Source organism: Gossypium raimondii, chromosome 13, assembly GCF_025698545.1.
Source record: "Gossypium raimondii isolate GPD5lz chromosome 13, ASM2569854v1, whole genome shotgun sequence".
Lineage (NCBI taxonomy): Eukaryota > Viridiplantae > Streptophyta > Magnoliopsida > Malvales > Malvaceae > Gossypium > Gossypium raimondii.
In genome coordinates this window covers 12,014,983-12,031,870 of record NC_068577.1, presented here as the reverse complement: position 1 = coordinate 12,031,870, position 16,888 = coordinate 12,014,983, and the positions used below count along the sequence as shown (strand labels likewise).

General features: G+C 33.6%; 2 protein-coding genes across 2 annotated transcripts; one reads left to right on the top strand and one right to left on the bottom strand.

The window, feature by feature from the left end:
* The first annotated feature begins 4,977 nt into the window (after positions 1–4,977).
* LOC105783499 (PH, RCC1 and FYVE domains-containing protein 1) lies at positions 4,978–10,089 on the top strand. The gene is made up of 9 exons (XM_012609002.2): positions 4,978–5,529; positions 5,648–5,734; positions 5,869–5,958; positions 6,039–6,119; positions 6,239–6,400; positions 6,497–8,572; positions 8,918–9,064; positions 9,157–9,449; positions 9,782–10,089. The coding sequence occupies exons 1-9, from the start codon at positions 5,482–5,484 to the stop codon at positions 9,873–9,875; spliced, it is 3,078 nt and encodes a 1,025-aa protein (XP_012464456.1). The 5' UTR covers positions 4,978–5,481; the 3' UTR covers positions 9,876–10,089.
* Positions 10,090–10,328: 239 nt separating this feature from the next.
* Positions 10,329–12,174, bottom strand: LOC105783500 (pentatricopeptide repeat-containing protein At1g26900, mitochondrial). Its single transcript, XM_012609003.2, has one exon. It carries the CDS (start codon positions 12,126–12,128, stop codon positions 10,389–10,391), a length of 1,740 nt encoding a protein of 579 aa, XP_012464457.1. The 5' UTR covers positions 12,129–12,174; the 3' UTR covers positions 10,329–10,388.
* Between the last annotated feature and the right edge of the window lie 4,714 nt (positions 12,175–16,888).

The window sequence follows — 16,888 nt, the reverse complement described above, 5'->3', positions numbered from 1 at the left end:
AACTTATTTAATTTATGTAGGGTACGTATTATTATGTAACTTATTTAATTTATGTAGGGTATGTAAGTTATGTAAGCTCAGTATTATTTACGCATGTAAGTTGTGTATTATGTATTATTACGTAACTTATTTAAGTTATGCAAGTTATATATTAAGTAGGTTATGTAAGTTATGTGTTACGTAAATGAATATATGTATAATATTAAAAAATAGTAATACTTATTTAAGTTATAAATTTATTATTAATAAAATTTAAATATAGCTTACATACGTAAATGAATATATGTATAATATTGAAAAATAGTAATACTTATTTAAGTTATAAATTTATTATTAATAAAATTTAAATATAGCTTACATAATAAATGAATATATGTATAATATTAAAAAATAGTAATACTTATTTAAGTTATAAATTTATTATTAATAAAATTTAAATATAGCTTACATATGTAAATGAATATATGTATAATATTAAAAAATAGTAATATTTATTTAAGTTATAAATTTATTATTAATAAAATTTAAATATAGCTTACATAATGTAAATGAATATATGTATAATATTAAAAAATAGTAATACTTATTTAAGTTATAAATTTATTATTAATAAAATTTAAATATAGCTTACATAATGTAAATGAATGCTTTTAAACTAATCTTACACTGAATTATTCGTGGAGAGGTATATGTGTTACTAATTTGACAACAATATATGTTTAAATTTGATGCACCATTTTACTTTGACTTATTTAAAGTATTAAAATAATGTTTAAAGAATTTCTCCATACAACATTTTCAGTGACTTGACATTTTGAAAAACGAGCATAACAACTTATGAATTCATGTTTTAAGTAAAGCAATTGTGAAGATTTATATAAATCATAAAAAGGAGTATTTTGTAATATTTTAAAAAAAAAAGTGAATCACATGAAGAAATATTAAACAGATGAAGACAATACTAATGCCACTGTCAAAGTGCAATTCGCGTTTTGACTGGAAAATAGAAGCTAAAGGCAGCTTGGTTTCACACTTAAGTTTTCTCCAGCATTTCCAGAGACATTTGCACATCAAAATATCCTACATAAAAATTTGCACATCAAATCCTTTGCTAAAAGCAGAGTAGCAGATGATTCCACCGACAGCATTTTTGCGCAAAAAATAGAAATTTTCCTACATATATACATTTGCACATCAAATTTTCGTAAATATATATTTGTACCTTTAGAACCTTGCAGCAAACAGAAATGAAGGCAATGAAATTGAATGGACTGAAACCCTATAAAAAAGCAGTATTAACATCAGTTTGTAAGCAATGAAACCATTCCAATCACTTTCGAACCATTACACTACCTTCAGGACGGTCCAAAAAAAATGAAGCGGAAGACCGAATAAAATTTACAACAGAGGATACAATTTTTTTTAATTTCAGGATCAACAAACAAATACAAACCAAGAATAAAATTAACAAGAGAAAACCCAAATGAATACGGATTGATAATGGGGAAAGCGAACCTTGAATACTTATTACCCCGACGATCGATTCCGACGATGCTTCGCGACGTTCTCCGTCAACTATGTGTGTTGACTGAATGTATGGAGATTTTAATGTTTTGCAAGAAATGTAAACACTTTTAACAATGAAAAACGGAACAGATGAAGAATTGGGGATTTCGGTGACTTAGGGATTTCGGTGAAACACTTAGGGATTTCAGAAGTAAGAATTGGGGCTGGGGCTGGGTGAGAGCGGGGATATACCCCAAAACTGATCTGGTCAATGAAACGACGCCGTTTCACTAAATTAATTTGTGGCGCTTAATAAAAAACGCCACTAAAAATTAAATTCGTCAACGAAATGGCGCCGTTTTGTTTAAATTTTAATTGGATCCTTGCGGCGTTTTACACAGAAACGCCACTAATAATTCACTTCTTATAATTTTTTATTTCTTTTTATTTATAATTTTAATTTGTAATATATTTCTGATTTAATACATTATTTTAAATGATAAAATTTATTAATTTTTTTTAATTTTATACAGTATGAATAATGTATATATTAGCAACATTAAAATTTATAAATAATTGAAATTATAAAAAAAATACATTTTCCAATTTTAAATTTTAATCAGAAAAACCTAAAATATAATTTATTTCCTTTGCGGCGTTTTAACCAATAAACAGTATAAAAACGATGTCGTATTGTCACACTTACAACCAAAAAATAAACGTAAACGACATCGTATTACAGAAACATTTGCGGCGTTTATGTAAAACCTCCGCTAAAGCCCCGAACCGTTGCGGCGTTTATTAAGAAGCGCCACTAAAGTTATTTCTCCCAATGAAAACGAAGTCGTTTTGGTTTAATTTTGCGCGGCGTTTATACAATAAATGCCGCAAATTCAACTCTATAGCGGCGTGTTACAAAAAAAACGCCGCTAATTATTCAGTTTTTAAAAATGTTTTATTTCTCTTTATTTATAAGTTTAATGATTTTTAATAGATTTTTTATTTTGATAATTGTTATGAAATTATTATAAATTGACACATTAATATGATTGTTATGTAACTAACACAATATTAATATATATATATGTTTCATAATATATAATATATATCGTTGCATATATATCTTTTTCTATAACCTTAATTATAATATTTAATTATAATCCTACTAATGACATATATAATAAGAAGTAAAAAACACAAAGAATTTACATTTTTTTTGGCTTTTGTTTTAGATGAGTAATTAAACCCTAAAACCCAAAGCTATTAATCCCTATAACCCGTAAATTTTAAAATTAAATTATAAACCCTAACTCGTATTCTTCATGCGAATCCGAAACGCAAAAACCATGCATTGCAACATTCAAATCATTAACGCTAAACCATAAACCATAAACAGTAAATTTGATCATTATCTTATAAGCCGTAAACACTGACCTCACATTAACACTAACATGTAAACTGAAACTCTAAACCTTAAACCTCAATCCCCAAGCCATAATCTAAACTGAAAACCCTGAACTTAATACTGTAAACCTAAAATAACAAACATTATGTAATGAACCCTAAAACCCCAAACCGTACACGACAAAACTTAAATATTAATCTCGAAACCCTAAAATATAATTTATTCAATTTGCGGCGTTTTCACAAAAAAACGCCGCTAATACCAATAAACAGTATAAAAACGATGTCGTTTTGTCTAACTTCCAACCAAATAATAAAAGTAAACGACGACGTATTAGGGAAATATTTGCGGCGTTTATGTAAAACCGCCGCTACTAAAGGTAAACATCATCAAAGCGACGTCGTTTACAATTTGGGCGCTATACCTACGACGAAACGTTGCGTTTCGGTTTCACATTTCCGGTGTTTCTCGGTTAAGCGCCGCTAATATGCGGATATAGCGGCGTTTTCCTCAAGCGCCACTATTGGCTCTATGCCTCAATACGAAACGCTGCGTTTTGGTCCACATATTTTGCGGCGCTTTTGCTTTAGCGCCGCTATTGATGTGCTTCAGCGGCGTTTTTGCAGAAGCGCCACCAACTCTACTATACCACAATATTGTACGCTGCGTTTTGTTTAACATTTTTTGCGGCGCTTAAAAAAAAACGCCGCTAATTGTGTTCTATAATGGCGTTTCTATAATGCGCCGCTACTGCCAATATTCCTAAATATTAAACGATGCGTTTTGTCAGATTTATTACAGCGTTTTGTTTAAAAACGCCACTAATGATGCTCTTTTGCGGCGTTTTTGTATAAAACGCCACTATGTGTCTGACTATTTACGGCGTTTTTCCGGAAACGCCGCTATTTCCCAATTTTTACCGGCGTTTTAGTGTTAGCGCCGCTAATGCCTGATTTATAGCGGCGTTTTATCTAAAAACGCCGCAAGAAATGCCGCTGAAGCCCCCTTTTGGTGTAGTGAATATTCCAATTAAGTCTTGAAAGCATCAGTTTTGCATCAATTAGGCCCTTTTATCGTCACACTAACAATTAGTTTAAAGGTTAAATGCCAAATTCAATCTAACGTGGAGTATATTTAAAACACATTAGTCAAATTCTAGCGTGCTCAAAGAAAAGAAAAAAGAACAAACCTTTCTAAATTTTATTGACATTGTATGTCTTTTAAAATGTTAGATTGACCAAGCACAAAAAAAAATGTCATGTGGGATTCAAATTAGTATTTAATGCCTAAATTGATGGCTAGACCAATGAAAAGACCTAATTAATATAGTATTGATACTATAATAAATGTTTGAAGTTTAAAGCCAAATTTAGGAAAGAAAATATTTTTATTCGCATTAACACAAAGTCTGCAACTTTTAATCATGATGGGGTTTCTTATTGATGCCACCAAATCAAATTCCAAGTAAAAAGGTAGCGCATAGTGCTGCTCGGTCGAATGGGGTTAGATAGATTTAGGTTTTGTGTAAAAAAACATTAGGTTTAAATTCGAGTTTATTTGGTTAAAATATTTGAACTCATTTTATTATTAAAAATAATTTTATTTAAATTTAATTATAAAATGAGTGGTGCAGGTTTTACTCATGATACATGATATTATAAGGTTAATTGCACTAGATGTTTCATCTTTAAACTTTAAAATATTTGGATTAAATTCTCAAGTGTTACCCTGGAGAATATATAAAACATGAGTGTTGGATACAGTTTCATTAAAATTTAGTAAGATTATATATTTTTTAAATCTTTTTCCAACACATTAGATCCAAAATGCATCTAAATTTTGATTAAAACTGTTTTAATATGCTTTGAGTTAGGTTTGGACTAATTTAGAAGAAGTGCTATGGTTTGGGTATGTTTGGTGGAATTAAGCCACTATAACATAACGAACCAAGTTGCGGGAACTGAAAAAGAAAAAAAAAAACCAAAAAACGGATTAAACAAACCATCGCTATCACGTATAGATTTTTCAGTTGCTGAAGTGTGGCGTTAAGAAGCGGCTCAAAAACCGAAACTTTTCATAGACAAACAGAGAAACTGATACCAAAAAAGAAATTTCCAACTTTTATCTTTTTTATAATTCCCCCATTCAAATGAGAAATTTATATATATTAAAAAAACAAGTCCTTGAAATTCTAAAAAGATCCCATATTTTCCTTTTTCTTTTTTCTTACAGCTGTGGGAATTATCTGTTGGAGCTCAAAATTTGTTGAAAAATAGGAAAAGAAGGGGTAAAATTTTGGCTCAGTTTCTGGGTTTTAAAGTAAAATCACATTGGCATTGTGGGGATTGAAGCTCTTTTTCAGATGTAGAAGAAATGAGTTGTCTGTTGCTATGTTTTGGAAATAAAAGCGTGGAATTTGAGCTGTTTTCGAGAGCTGGAGTTATCGAATTTAGCGGTTTTCTGTTTGTAAAAATTACAGAGACGGTAGCTTGGTGAAGTGGTGGTGTGTTTCATGGAGCAAAGTTGGGAAATAATAAAGGTGGATTGGTGGTCTAATGGCTGAACCTTGAATGGCTGATTCACACAGAAATGGTCTCTTCGAGAGGGATGTCAACCAGGTTCCTTTTTCCTTCTTCTTCTTCTTCCATATTTTAACAATCTTTTTTCTTTCTTGGTCTTGGGTATTAATAAAGAAACACCTTTTTTTTTTGGGGGGGGGGTGGTCTCATTTTGTAGGCCATTACAGCGTTAAAGAAAGGAACGTGCTTGCTCAAGTATGGACGTAGAGGGAAGCCCAAGTTCTGCCCTTTTCATCTCTCCAATGTATGTTACATTCCATTGTTCATTTCATTTCTGGCTTTGTTGATTGAAGCTTTTTTTTTTCCTTAAATCATTTGTAAAATGAACATGAACATCTTGAGATTGTGTTTTATTGTCGGTTTTACCCCTTTTTCCAGGATGAGTCTAAATTGATATGGTACTCTGGGAAAGAAGAGAAACAACTTAAGCTTAGTCAAGTTTCAAGAATCATTCCTGGGCAGCGTACTGTGAGTTTTCTACTGTTTGTTGCTCTTTGATTCCCAAAGCTTTCATACCCATAATGTATCTTTGTTCTTTTGGTTTTCAGGCAGTTTTTCATCGATATCCTCAGCCGGAAAAGGAGTATCAGTCCTTTTCATTGATATGCAATGACAGGTCCTTGGATTTGGTGAGTGAATGTTTATGGATGTCTTTATAGCAGACAAAGTTGTTAAATGCATTAAAATGTTCCTATCCTACCATGGTGTATGCATATTTTGACTTCATATCATCTTTTACCATGTACAGATATGTAAAGATAAGGATGAGGCCGAAGTTTGGTTTGTTGGTCTTAAGGCATTGATTTCTCATGGTACCTGTCGCAAATGGAAGATCGAAGTAGGAAGTGATGCTGCATCAGTAGATACTCCTAAATCACACAACAGGAGAACTTCTCCGAATTCGCATTTTGTAAGTTGTAATACCTGTCTGTTGTGCATTTTATGAAAAAGCATAGTAACCTTTGGTTCTTAGTTGTTTTTTTAAACCCGTTTCTCATTATTACAGGATCGAGGAGATGCGCAAGGAATTCAAGTGCCTTATGAGGCGCACACTAGATTGGGAAAGGCATTTGCTGACATAATTACACATGCTGCTTCAGCCAAAATTTCCAATCAAGTAGATTCAGTTGAGTTTGGCCTATTATCAACTGGTTCAGTCGAAAACTTAAATGGTCGAAGTTCGGGGGCTGATGCAATTAGAGTTAGTTTATCAAGTGCTGTAAGTTCATCAAGCCATGGTTCTTGTCATGAAGACAATGATGCCTTGGTCGATATTTTCATATGGGGACAAGGTATTGGTGGCGGAATACTGGGGGGCAGTGGGGATAAAATTGGCAGTTCTTTCAATACAAAGATGGACGCACTTCTTCCGAAGGCATTGGAATCAAAAATGGTTGTAGACGCACATAATATTGCTTGTGGTAGTAGGCATGCAGCTATAGTAACAAAGCAGGGTGAGATTTTCAGTTGGGGGGAAGAATCAGGGGGCAGGCTTGGGCATGGTGTGGAAGCTGATGTCCCCCGCCCTAAGCTCATAGATACTCTTAGAGGCATGAATTTTGAATCAGTAGCATGCGGTGAGTATCATACTTGTGCTATTACAGTCTCTGGGGATCTGTATACATGGGGTGATGGAACACACAATTCTGGTCTGCTTGGGCATGGAAGTGAAGTAGGTCACTGGATCCCCAAAAGGGTAAGTTACTTGGATGGTATGCATGTGTCCTATGTCTCATGTGGACCTTGGCATACAGCTCTGGTGACATCTGGTGGTCAGTTGTTCACATTTGGAGATGGATCTTTTGGTGCACTAGGACATGGAGATTGTAGTAGCACAACTGTTCCACGGGAAGTGGAGACTTTGAGTGGATTACGGACAACAAGGGTTGCCTGTGGTGCTTGGCACACTGCTGCAATTGTTGAGGTTGGGACTGAATCATCTGGTAATGGATCTCCTGTTAGCTCTTCTTCAACAAAGCTGTTTACATGGGGGGATGGAGATAAAGGCCAACTTGGGCATGGCGATAAAGAACCTAGACTCTGCCCCCAAAGTGTAGCTGCTCTATTTGATGACATCAGCCAGGTTGTATGCGGACATGATCTCACAGTTGCTCTTACAACCACAGGACGAGTGTATACAATGGGGAGTTCAGCTTATGGTCAATTGGGGAGTCCTACAACTGATGGCAAGGTTCCAACTCAGGTTGAAGGTAAAATAACAGATAGCATTGTTGAAGAAATTGCATGCGGATCGTATCATGTTGCTATTTTGAATTCAAAAAAAGAGGTTTATACTTGGGGAAAGGGCACAAATGGGCAACTAGGACATGGAGATACTGATGACAGAAATACACCAACCCTTGTTAATTTCCTGAAAGATAAGCAAGTTAAAAGTGTAGTTTGTGGTTCAAACTTTTCTGCAGTTGTATGTCTTTATAAATGGGTATCTAGTGCTGATCATTCTATGTGCTCTGGTTGTCGAAATCCATTTGGTTTCAGAAGAAAGCGTCACAACTGTTATAATTGTGGACTATTCTTTTGCAAAGCATGCACTATGAGGAAATCTCTAAAGGCTTCATTGGCTCCAACTATTAACAAACCATATAGAGTGTGTGATGATTGTTTTGCTAAATTGAAAAAAGGTGCAGACCCGGTTTCTAATGCCTGGACTCCTAAAGTCCGAAATGGAATCTTTCCTCGTAAATCCAATGAGAGTATAGATAAAGATGTTTTAGCTCCCAGGTCACATACACAACTCTCCAGACTGTCTGCTGCTGGCTCGTGTAATCAGTCTGAAAGTGGGAACTGCAAGCATGAACTGAAACTAGACTTACAAAATCGGACCCTTTTCCCAGCTCAGAACGGAAATTTTCATCTTGGAGGATTTTATACACCAAAGCTATCGCTTTCTCCAGTTGGAGATTCTAAGAAAAATTTACCAGTTTCAGTTTCTAGAAAGACATCTCGAGCAGCCTCTCCTGCTTCAGGAAAGTCGAGCACTCGATCTTCGACTGTAACTTTCGATGATTCAAAGCAAATGAATGACGGTCTCAACCAAGAGATCATAACTTTAAGGGCACAGGTAAACTGTTGAGATCTTATTTTGAAATTACTACTTTGTTACTTCGTTTAGGCTTTGGCATTTGGAGCAATGAGAACGCATTGGAGAACTCATCTGTTTTATTTAGAAGTTGCTTCAGTATAACTTTAACAGAAAGGCAGATGATGCTGATGGAAGAGACTAATCTGTAAATATCTATGTTACTTCCGCTGAAGGCAGCCTATGACGATGATGTGAAATTTCATTGAGACTTGTTTCTCTTTATCTCTCCATTGCTGTTGACTTTTGATTATATCTAACCGCTTTGGTTATCTAAATTGAAAGGAATGATGAGAAGATACTAAATGTTCTGGACATTCCTTGCAGGTCGAAGATCTTACATGCAAATCCCAACATCTTGAAGCTGAGCTTGAAAATACGTCAAGGCGATTAAAGGAGGTCACTGCAATAGCAGAAAATGAAGCTGAAAAATGCAAAGCAGCAGAGGAAGCTATTAAGTCTCTTACTGCTCAGGTTTGGAGGAAGATTGCTATTTCTTGTTCTGCAACTGCAAGCCCCTAACTTTATTATTTTCTGATATTGTTTATGCTCAACTGATCTTGCAGTTGGAGGAGGCGGCTAACAGACTTCCAACATACCATAATGCCGGCAATACCAGTCCTATGGCCAAACACAATTCAGATATTGAACATGTGTTCTCCAGTAGCAGCCATGCAAGCAGCATGATGTCGTCTGCACCAAGTAACGATAAGTGCAATGCAAACAACCTATCCACATCTCACGGAACCAAAGTACAAACTAAAAAGTCAGAGACGGTAATACACGATGAGCCAGGAGTGTACATAACTTTATCACCCTTTCCCGATGGAAGTAATGCACTCAAGCGTGTTCGCTTTAGGTATGTATTCATGATCCTCTATTTGAAGTCAACACAATTGAACCGTTACTAAACCTTCTAGTATAACCACACTTAAATATGCATTTTGCTTCAGTAATCTCACACCCATTCATTGTGCTGACAATTGTGGTATTTCATTTTTCTTTTGGGTAATGATCAAGTTATGGTTGTTGCCTTATTAATATCATCGACTGACAAGCTTAAATTGAAGAAAAAAGTTGTCATTAAGTTCCAAAAGCATTTATATATACAAGGTTGTCATGCAGTATTCAAGGTATAAATTTGAAACTTTGGTCTAATTGTACTGAAGGATTTTATGCTCTTTTCTGCAGTCGGAAGCATTTCACAGAAGAACAAGCAGAAAAATGGTGGGCTGAAAATGGGGCTAAAGTATGTGAACGGCATAATATCATTCGTGCATATTAGTTTTGGAGCTTGAATGCTGTCGGTTTCTCTTGAAGAAGACTGGCTTGTGTATAAGAAATTTGCAGGTAGAGTGAGAAATATATATTAAGATTGTAGGCAAGAAACTGAAAGGATTTAAGAATTGCATTGTGAGGAATCCCTAGTAACTTTTGCTGCTTTTTTTTTCTTGGATCCTAAGGTTTCTAATAGATATTTTCTTTGGAGCGTTTTGTTACCTTTTTTTGTACACTAAGTGAAAGAAAAATTCAGAGAAGCTCTACATTTCTTTCATTTATGAACTCCATCTTATAAGCCCTTCAATTGATTATATCTCTAATCTCTAAACAAGTGGAATTCATATGGGAATAAACATAGGATAAAGAACCTTTCAAGCATCTAAGAGAAGCTGCATTTTCCTGCAATGCACTTGATCCTATATCTATTTGAAAATAAATAAATAAATGGAGGGAAAAAAGAAAAAACTGATCTTGTTAGACATACTGAGTAATCTGCAGGTTGATTGTGTGAAGTTTGTTAGGAATTAAGATCAAACCCTTCATTGTCCATTTCAATTATGCTATATCCAGCTTCCTTAAGCATCTTATCCTCCTTTCCAACTGACCTAATCCCAGCCCTTTTGAGCATTTCTTTTTCCATTGCCTGCATCCTGGTTTGATCCTGCAACCTTCCAGCAATAGCATATGTACTAGAAAGAAGGATTGAATCCGTTGGATGTTGATTATAAGATCCCACCAATACACCCTTCACACATTCCCCCAACTCAACGTTCCCGTATACTCGGCAAGCTGAAAGCAGTGCACGCCATGCAGTAGCATCGCCTTTAATGGGCAAGCTTTTGATTAAATCATGTGCTTCTTCTAGCAATCCAGCACGGCCAAAAAGATCAATGATACATCCATAGTGTTCGACTTTCGGCAAGATACCATATTGTATCATCTTCTCAAAGCAACTGGTCCCCTCTGTGATTAGCCCTCCATGACTGCAGGCACTCAAAACTGTTAAGAAGGTGACTTCATTAGGTCTAAAGCCTTCTTCCTCCATTTGATAAAATAACCTAATGGCATCTTGGGCAAAACCATGCACTCCGTAACCTGAAATCATCGCAGTCCAAGATTTTACATCTTTGCTCTCCATCCTATGAAACACATCAACGGCCTTGTTTAAAACACCGCATTTTGCATACATATCGATGAGAGCCGTCCCGATAACCGCATCCAGTGGCATTCCTTCCTCTTCCACATAATTACCTATGCAGAGTCCTATATTTATAGCTCCGGAGGCAGCACAAGCTGAAAGCAAAGATACCAATGTAGTCGAATTAGGCTTTACTTGCATAACTTTCATGAGACGTAGTAAAGCTAAAGACTCTTCAAGCAGGCCATTTTCAGCATACTTGCTGATCATACAATTCCAGAGTACAACATCCTTTGCTACAACATCATCGAAAGCCCTACGCCCTAAATAAACATTCCCAGTTTTCGCATACATATCGATTAAAGCAGATACCAGATTTGAGTCAAAACAAAACCCAAGTTTCAAACAATGCCCGTGAATTGACTCTCCCCCAAGTGAATCCCGTACTTCACCCGTAGTCAATAGAACAGTCAAAAACGTAGTGACACTCATTGTCAAACAATTCCAACGCATTTGTCTGAACAAACCTATGACAGTATCAGGTTTAGAAACATCAAGATACCCACCCATCAAAGTGTTCCACGAAACGACATCGTTCCTTTCAGGACTTTCATCGAACAAGTTATGAGCATCAAACATTCTTCCACAAACACTGTAAACATGCAAAAGGGTATTCTTAACATTGATGAAAAACAAATGCCCAGATCTCAAAGCCAACCCATGAATCATTTGACCGTTAAAAATTGCCAACTCACGGCCACATGCTTTAAGCGTAGTAATGAAAGAGAACTGGTCCAGAAAAATCCCATCTTTAGCCCTCAAGTTATTGAAAACACTAAAAGCTTGTTTTGGGTTATTGCTAATGGAAAAGCCTCTAAGGATGCAATTGTACATGAAGAGATTTGGGTTGTCAATTTGCTTGAAGACGGAGGCTGCATATTTTAAATCTTGCAGTGAAGAAGAAAGAAGAAGCTTGCTTATTATGAAAGGGTCATTATCAAGTCCAGTTTTAATGATACAGCCATGAATTTGAGAGATTTCAGTAATTTGCTTGCATGATTTTAATATGGAAACGATGGTTGAAGGATTTGGGCCAAAGTTTGAAGGTTTGAATAGCATCGGCTAAGTTCGTTAGACAGTTTTTTTTTTTTTTTTCGAACGACAGGTTCACTGCTTCAGGGTTCTTTGGCAGACAACTTTTCCATAGTTACCATGTTACGGTGTTGTGGACTTGCATTCATGAGCTGGGCTTAGGCCCAAGTCCAAGCCTGGCCATCTCAGCCGACAATCGATTGGTTTATTAATGCAAACGAGAGATTGGTTTGTCGGCATAGACAATCAATCTCTCCTTCCTTGTTTGATAACCAAGAGACAATTGATTTAAAATTACTCTCTAACCAATAAATAATCTTATAACTGAACGCCCAATATTTAACTTACCGATTACATTAAAAATTAAAAAGACTTAATTCTAACTAATAAACTCATCTCAACGGGATTCATTAAGCTATATCGCACATCCGCACCACATAATCATAAACTATGACATAAACAATTTATGCAGTTTGTCACTAGTATTAGAATAAAATAAACAATTATAAATTTATTTAGTCTAATTGATAAGGAAATCGTTCTAAATATCAAATACTAGCTAGATATTTAACAAATTTAAACACTTGTAATTATAACAAAAGATGTGTGAATATTAAAGAATAAAAAGGATTAAAGCCTAAATTAAGTCTCATAAATTTATTGAATCAAGCTTTTAATTAACCTTCAACTAAAAAAGGGAGTTTAGGAAGCCATATAGTTAGAAAAATGCAATAAACAGAAGATACTATAAAGTAAGAAAAACTAGCAAAAACCCTAACTCCCTCTAAAAATATAACATTTATATTGTCTAATTAACCTAAGCTAAGTTACAGAAGCTTGCTTGGGATCATAAAACTCTTAAAAGACCAAAATGCCCTCTAAACTCGATTAGAATGTGGAGGATTTCATCAAGGCAGTAGAGCCTATGTTGGGGAGCCAAGGGTATGACGCAGGGGCGCATGGGATACAAAGATGGGGGCTCGACTGGTCGCATGCTGTGGCGTCGATGTGTGGCGTTGGAGTGTCGATTCTTGCGTGTTGGGGTGCCATGCTCGGTCAAGGGCATTAGGCTCTCTCGAGTCACTTGGTTTCAGCTACGCCTCATCCCATTTGTCTCGTATCCTCGTTTTAACTTCTAATCAATTTCAAAACTGAGCCTTAAGCTTCTATAAACCTGGTTCAAGTCTCTAATTAAATATCAACTATTGAAATCTTATAAAAATAAAGCATAATTATCTAAAAAGACAATTAAACATAAAAAAGAAACGCAAAACATGTACAATGATAAGTGATATTTCATTTAAAAATCGAACAAAATATTAAACATAAGAATCTAAAATATATGAAATATGGGAAAGATGGAGTGTTTGGCATGCGAATACATTTGGAAGCAGCTTGCAATGGAACAAAACAACAATATTGATATTTTGAAATTTTGCATACTAAGTTTACACACATTTGACTCCTGAAATTAAACACAATAAAGAATTTTAAGTTAGTCCAGCATATGGGAGTGCATGTGATAAATAAATTGAAATATTCCTCAAACAAAAAATGAAGTTTCATTATTTTATGTACTAATATCATCTTTCCTAATTTTCATTTATTTCCAATAACATCTTTATTTGAAAATTTTTGGTATACTATTTAGTTCCAAAAAGTAAAACAATTAAGTCCCTTTATGATAAACGCATTCAAACTTGAAATTTGCATTAATTAAGGACTTACTTTTTGAAAAAAGTGTGACTGTTGTATAAAAAGTGTGGTTTGTTAAATTTTAGTATTTTTCATTATTTTTAAAAATTGCGGTTGCAGGTTAAAATATCATTTTAAGCATGATAGTAGAAAGTAAAAAATTATTAAGTTATGCAATTTTAAATAATTTAATATAATGATAAATGAAATATAAACTTTAAATATTTGTAAAATTAATGATTTATAAAATATTTTAAAAATTAAATATAATAATAAATAAAGTTTAAATAATTTAATATAATGATACATAAAATATAAATTAATCTATTTTTTAAAATAATTAATATAAATAAGGATATTTTGATAATTTCACTTTCATATGCAAAAGCCAAAAGCATGTAAATCTTAGCTTTTACGTTTGGATAGAAAAACACTTTTTGACCACACTTTTAACTCCAACAACCTATGCTCTCATTACTTTTGTGGCGGGAATGCACTTTTGACTTTAAAGTACTTTTTCACTGCACTGGAGAACCTTTTGATTGATGAATTTTCTCATTGACCATTAGTTCTGTTAAATGTTACTGATGTGACATGTGACAATTGCTAAATAATTCATTTTTCCAAGTAGCGATTCAAAGTGGCAAATAATGTATAAACCATGGTAGTCAATACGGATATGGTACCAATTGTACCAACCAGTACGTACTGTTTTAGACTTAAATCGGTACCAAGTGGTTTATCTTCTGTTTCGGTCCAAATTTTGATGTGTTTCGGCCCATTTTGTTCAATATCGTATTGTACCGGTGCATACCGGTTTGTACTGATTGGTGCAAATTGTTGATATTCTAAATTAATTTTTAAGTTTTTTTTTATCTTAAGCACTTTAATTGTTCTATAATTATATTTAAAGTTAAATTCTATTAAATTAAATTATTTAACCTAATTAATAATTTTAAACTTTTATTTACATATAAATATATTTATATGAATGTAGGTGAGATAAATTTGCATGTAAATATAATATATGATATTTTATCAAACTAATATAATTTATTAAGAAACCAAAAAATCAAACTGAAATATATGTGAAAATATTTAAATGTATATATAATTTATCAAGAAACTAAAATTAGAAAATAAATATATATCTGAAAATATTTAAAACATCGATAAACTCGAAATGATACACGAAACATGTTGATATCGATATACACCAATACTTAACCAAAACTAGAATGCTCACCGATATTGACTATCTTAATATAAACTTAATGATATGGAAATTGGAGAAAAAAATTAAAGCGATGATTAATTAAATATAAAAAATAAACAAAATTGTCATTGTCATTTTCATTTTCGTTTTTTTTTCTTCTTTTTTTTTTTAAAAAAAAACTTAAACTCTTTTCTTCTTTTCTCAATCACCCAAGCTATTGCCCAAAGTCGTTGGAGTTGTCATCATCTGATATCACTCCGATCAACTTGTCTTCCTAATCTTTTCTCGAATTTCTAATTAGTTTTGTTAGAATCATAAAACAAGATCTGATCAAAACTTAACAATAAGAATAAAACTATATACGGAAGCTTACATGAATCTATTGTTGGAGATTGCCCAGAAGGTTTTGATTTTCTAAGAAAATAGTTTTTCTTTTAGTATAACTCTCTGATGGGGATGGAAAAGAAATATGAGATATATGCTATTTTTTGGGGACCACTACCTCTTTTTAAATAACCGACTATTAAATCTGTTTTGGATATTTATAATTTGGCCCCTCATCAAATTATAAATACAACTTATGGTATCTACACATTATTTCCATGACACTTTAATACTTATGACACTTATAACATAATTGGTCACTTGATTTTATATCACACTTTATAACAACATTATACATTATACATGTGTCCACAATTGAGGATTTTAATCCAACAATCTCCCATTTGAACAACATATGTTTTCTAATAAATGTACAACCTTGTGAGTTCAAAATTTGCTATCATAAATAGGTATTTTATAACGATCTCGTTTATCAACTATATCCATATAGGATCAAAACAGTCTTTGTCATATTAATCATGGCTAAACTCGTCAATGGTCACATATAAATGTAGTCAAATGACATAGATCAATCATGGATGCGTAGCATAAAAATTATATGTAATGTGAGCCAAACACGCTTATTTCCAACTGGTCATCTTTAAACTTAAATGAGGTCAGTATCAAATAGACTGAATAAATTAAATACTTCAATTCTAATAAGAAAATAATCAAATACATAAATGTCTGAAAATAAACATAAAGCAAATAAAATACAAACTCCTACTAAACCATGATGTCCTCAAATATATAACACTCATATGAGTAGTGTGCTCATGAAAGACCTTGGGTGGTAAACCTTTTGTGAGCAGATCTGCTATCATAGAGTTTGTCCCAATGTGCTTTTTGGATATTTGTCCACTTTGCACTCTCTCTTTCACAACTAAGAACTATATGTCAATATGCTTTGACTTAGATGGGCTCCTATTGTTGTTGGAATATAACATTGTTGACTTATTGTCACAAAATAATTTAAGTGTTCTATCTACATTCTCCAAAATGCACAGCCCAGAGACAAAGTTCTGCAACTATATTTCATGGTTTAATGTCTCAAAGCATGCTACAAACTCAACTACCACAATGGAAGAAGCTACAAGTATTTGTTTGACACTTTTCCAGGATATAGCTCCTTCAACTGACAAGTAAATATAGCCTAATGTAGATTTCCTGTTATCTTGGCACCCACCAAAATCAAAATTAGAATATCCTACGACCTCCAAATGATTTGATCTCTTATAAGTGAGTATGTAATGTTTTGTTATCTGAAGATACCTCATAACCCTCTTGGCTGCTATCCAATAGTTCATACTAGGGTTGCTTAAATATCTTCCTAACATCCTAATAATATATGCAATATCTGGACGTGTACATGCTTGAGCATACATTAGACTCTCAATAGCTGATGCATAGGGAATATTTTGCATTTCCTGAATTTTAAGGTTACTTTTAGGGCATTAAGTAAGATTAAAATTTTCTCTTTTAGCAACAGGGG

Coding starts and splice junctions, on each gene's coding strand:
- LOC105783500 (XM_012609003.2), bottom strand. CDS start 12,128: ATGCTATTCAAACCTTCAAACTTTGGCCCAAATCCTTCAACCATCGTT.
- LOC105783499 (XM_012609002.2), top strand. CDS start 5,482: ATGGCTGATTCACACAGAAATGGTCTCTTCGAGAGGGATGTCAACCAG. Junction 5,959..6,038: donor TCATTCCTGGGCAGCGTACT/GTGAGTTTTCTA, acceptor TTTGGTTTTCAG/GCAGTTTTTCATCGATATCC. Junction 8,573..8,917: donor TCATAACTTTAAGGGCACAG/GTAAACTGTTGA, acceptor CATTCCTTGCAG/GTCGAAGATCTTACATGCAA.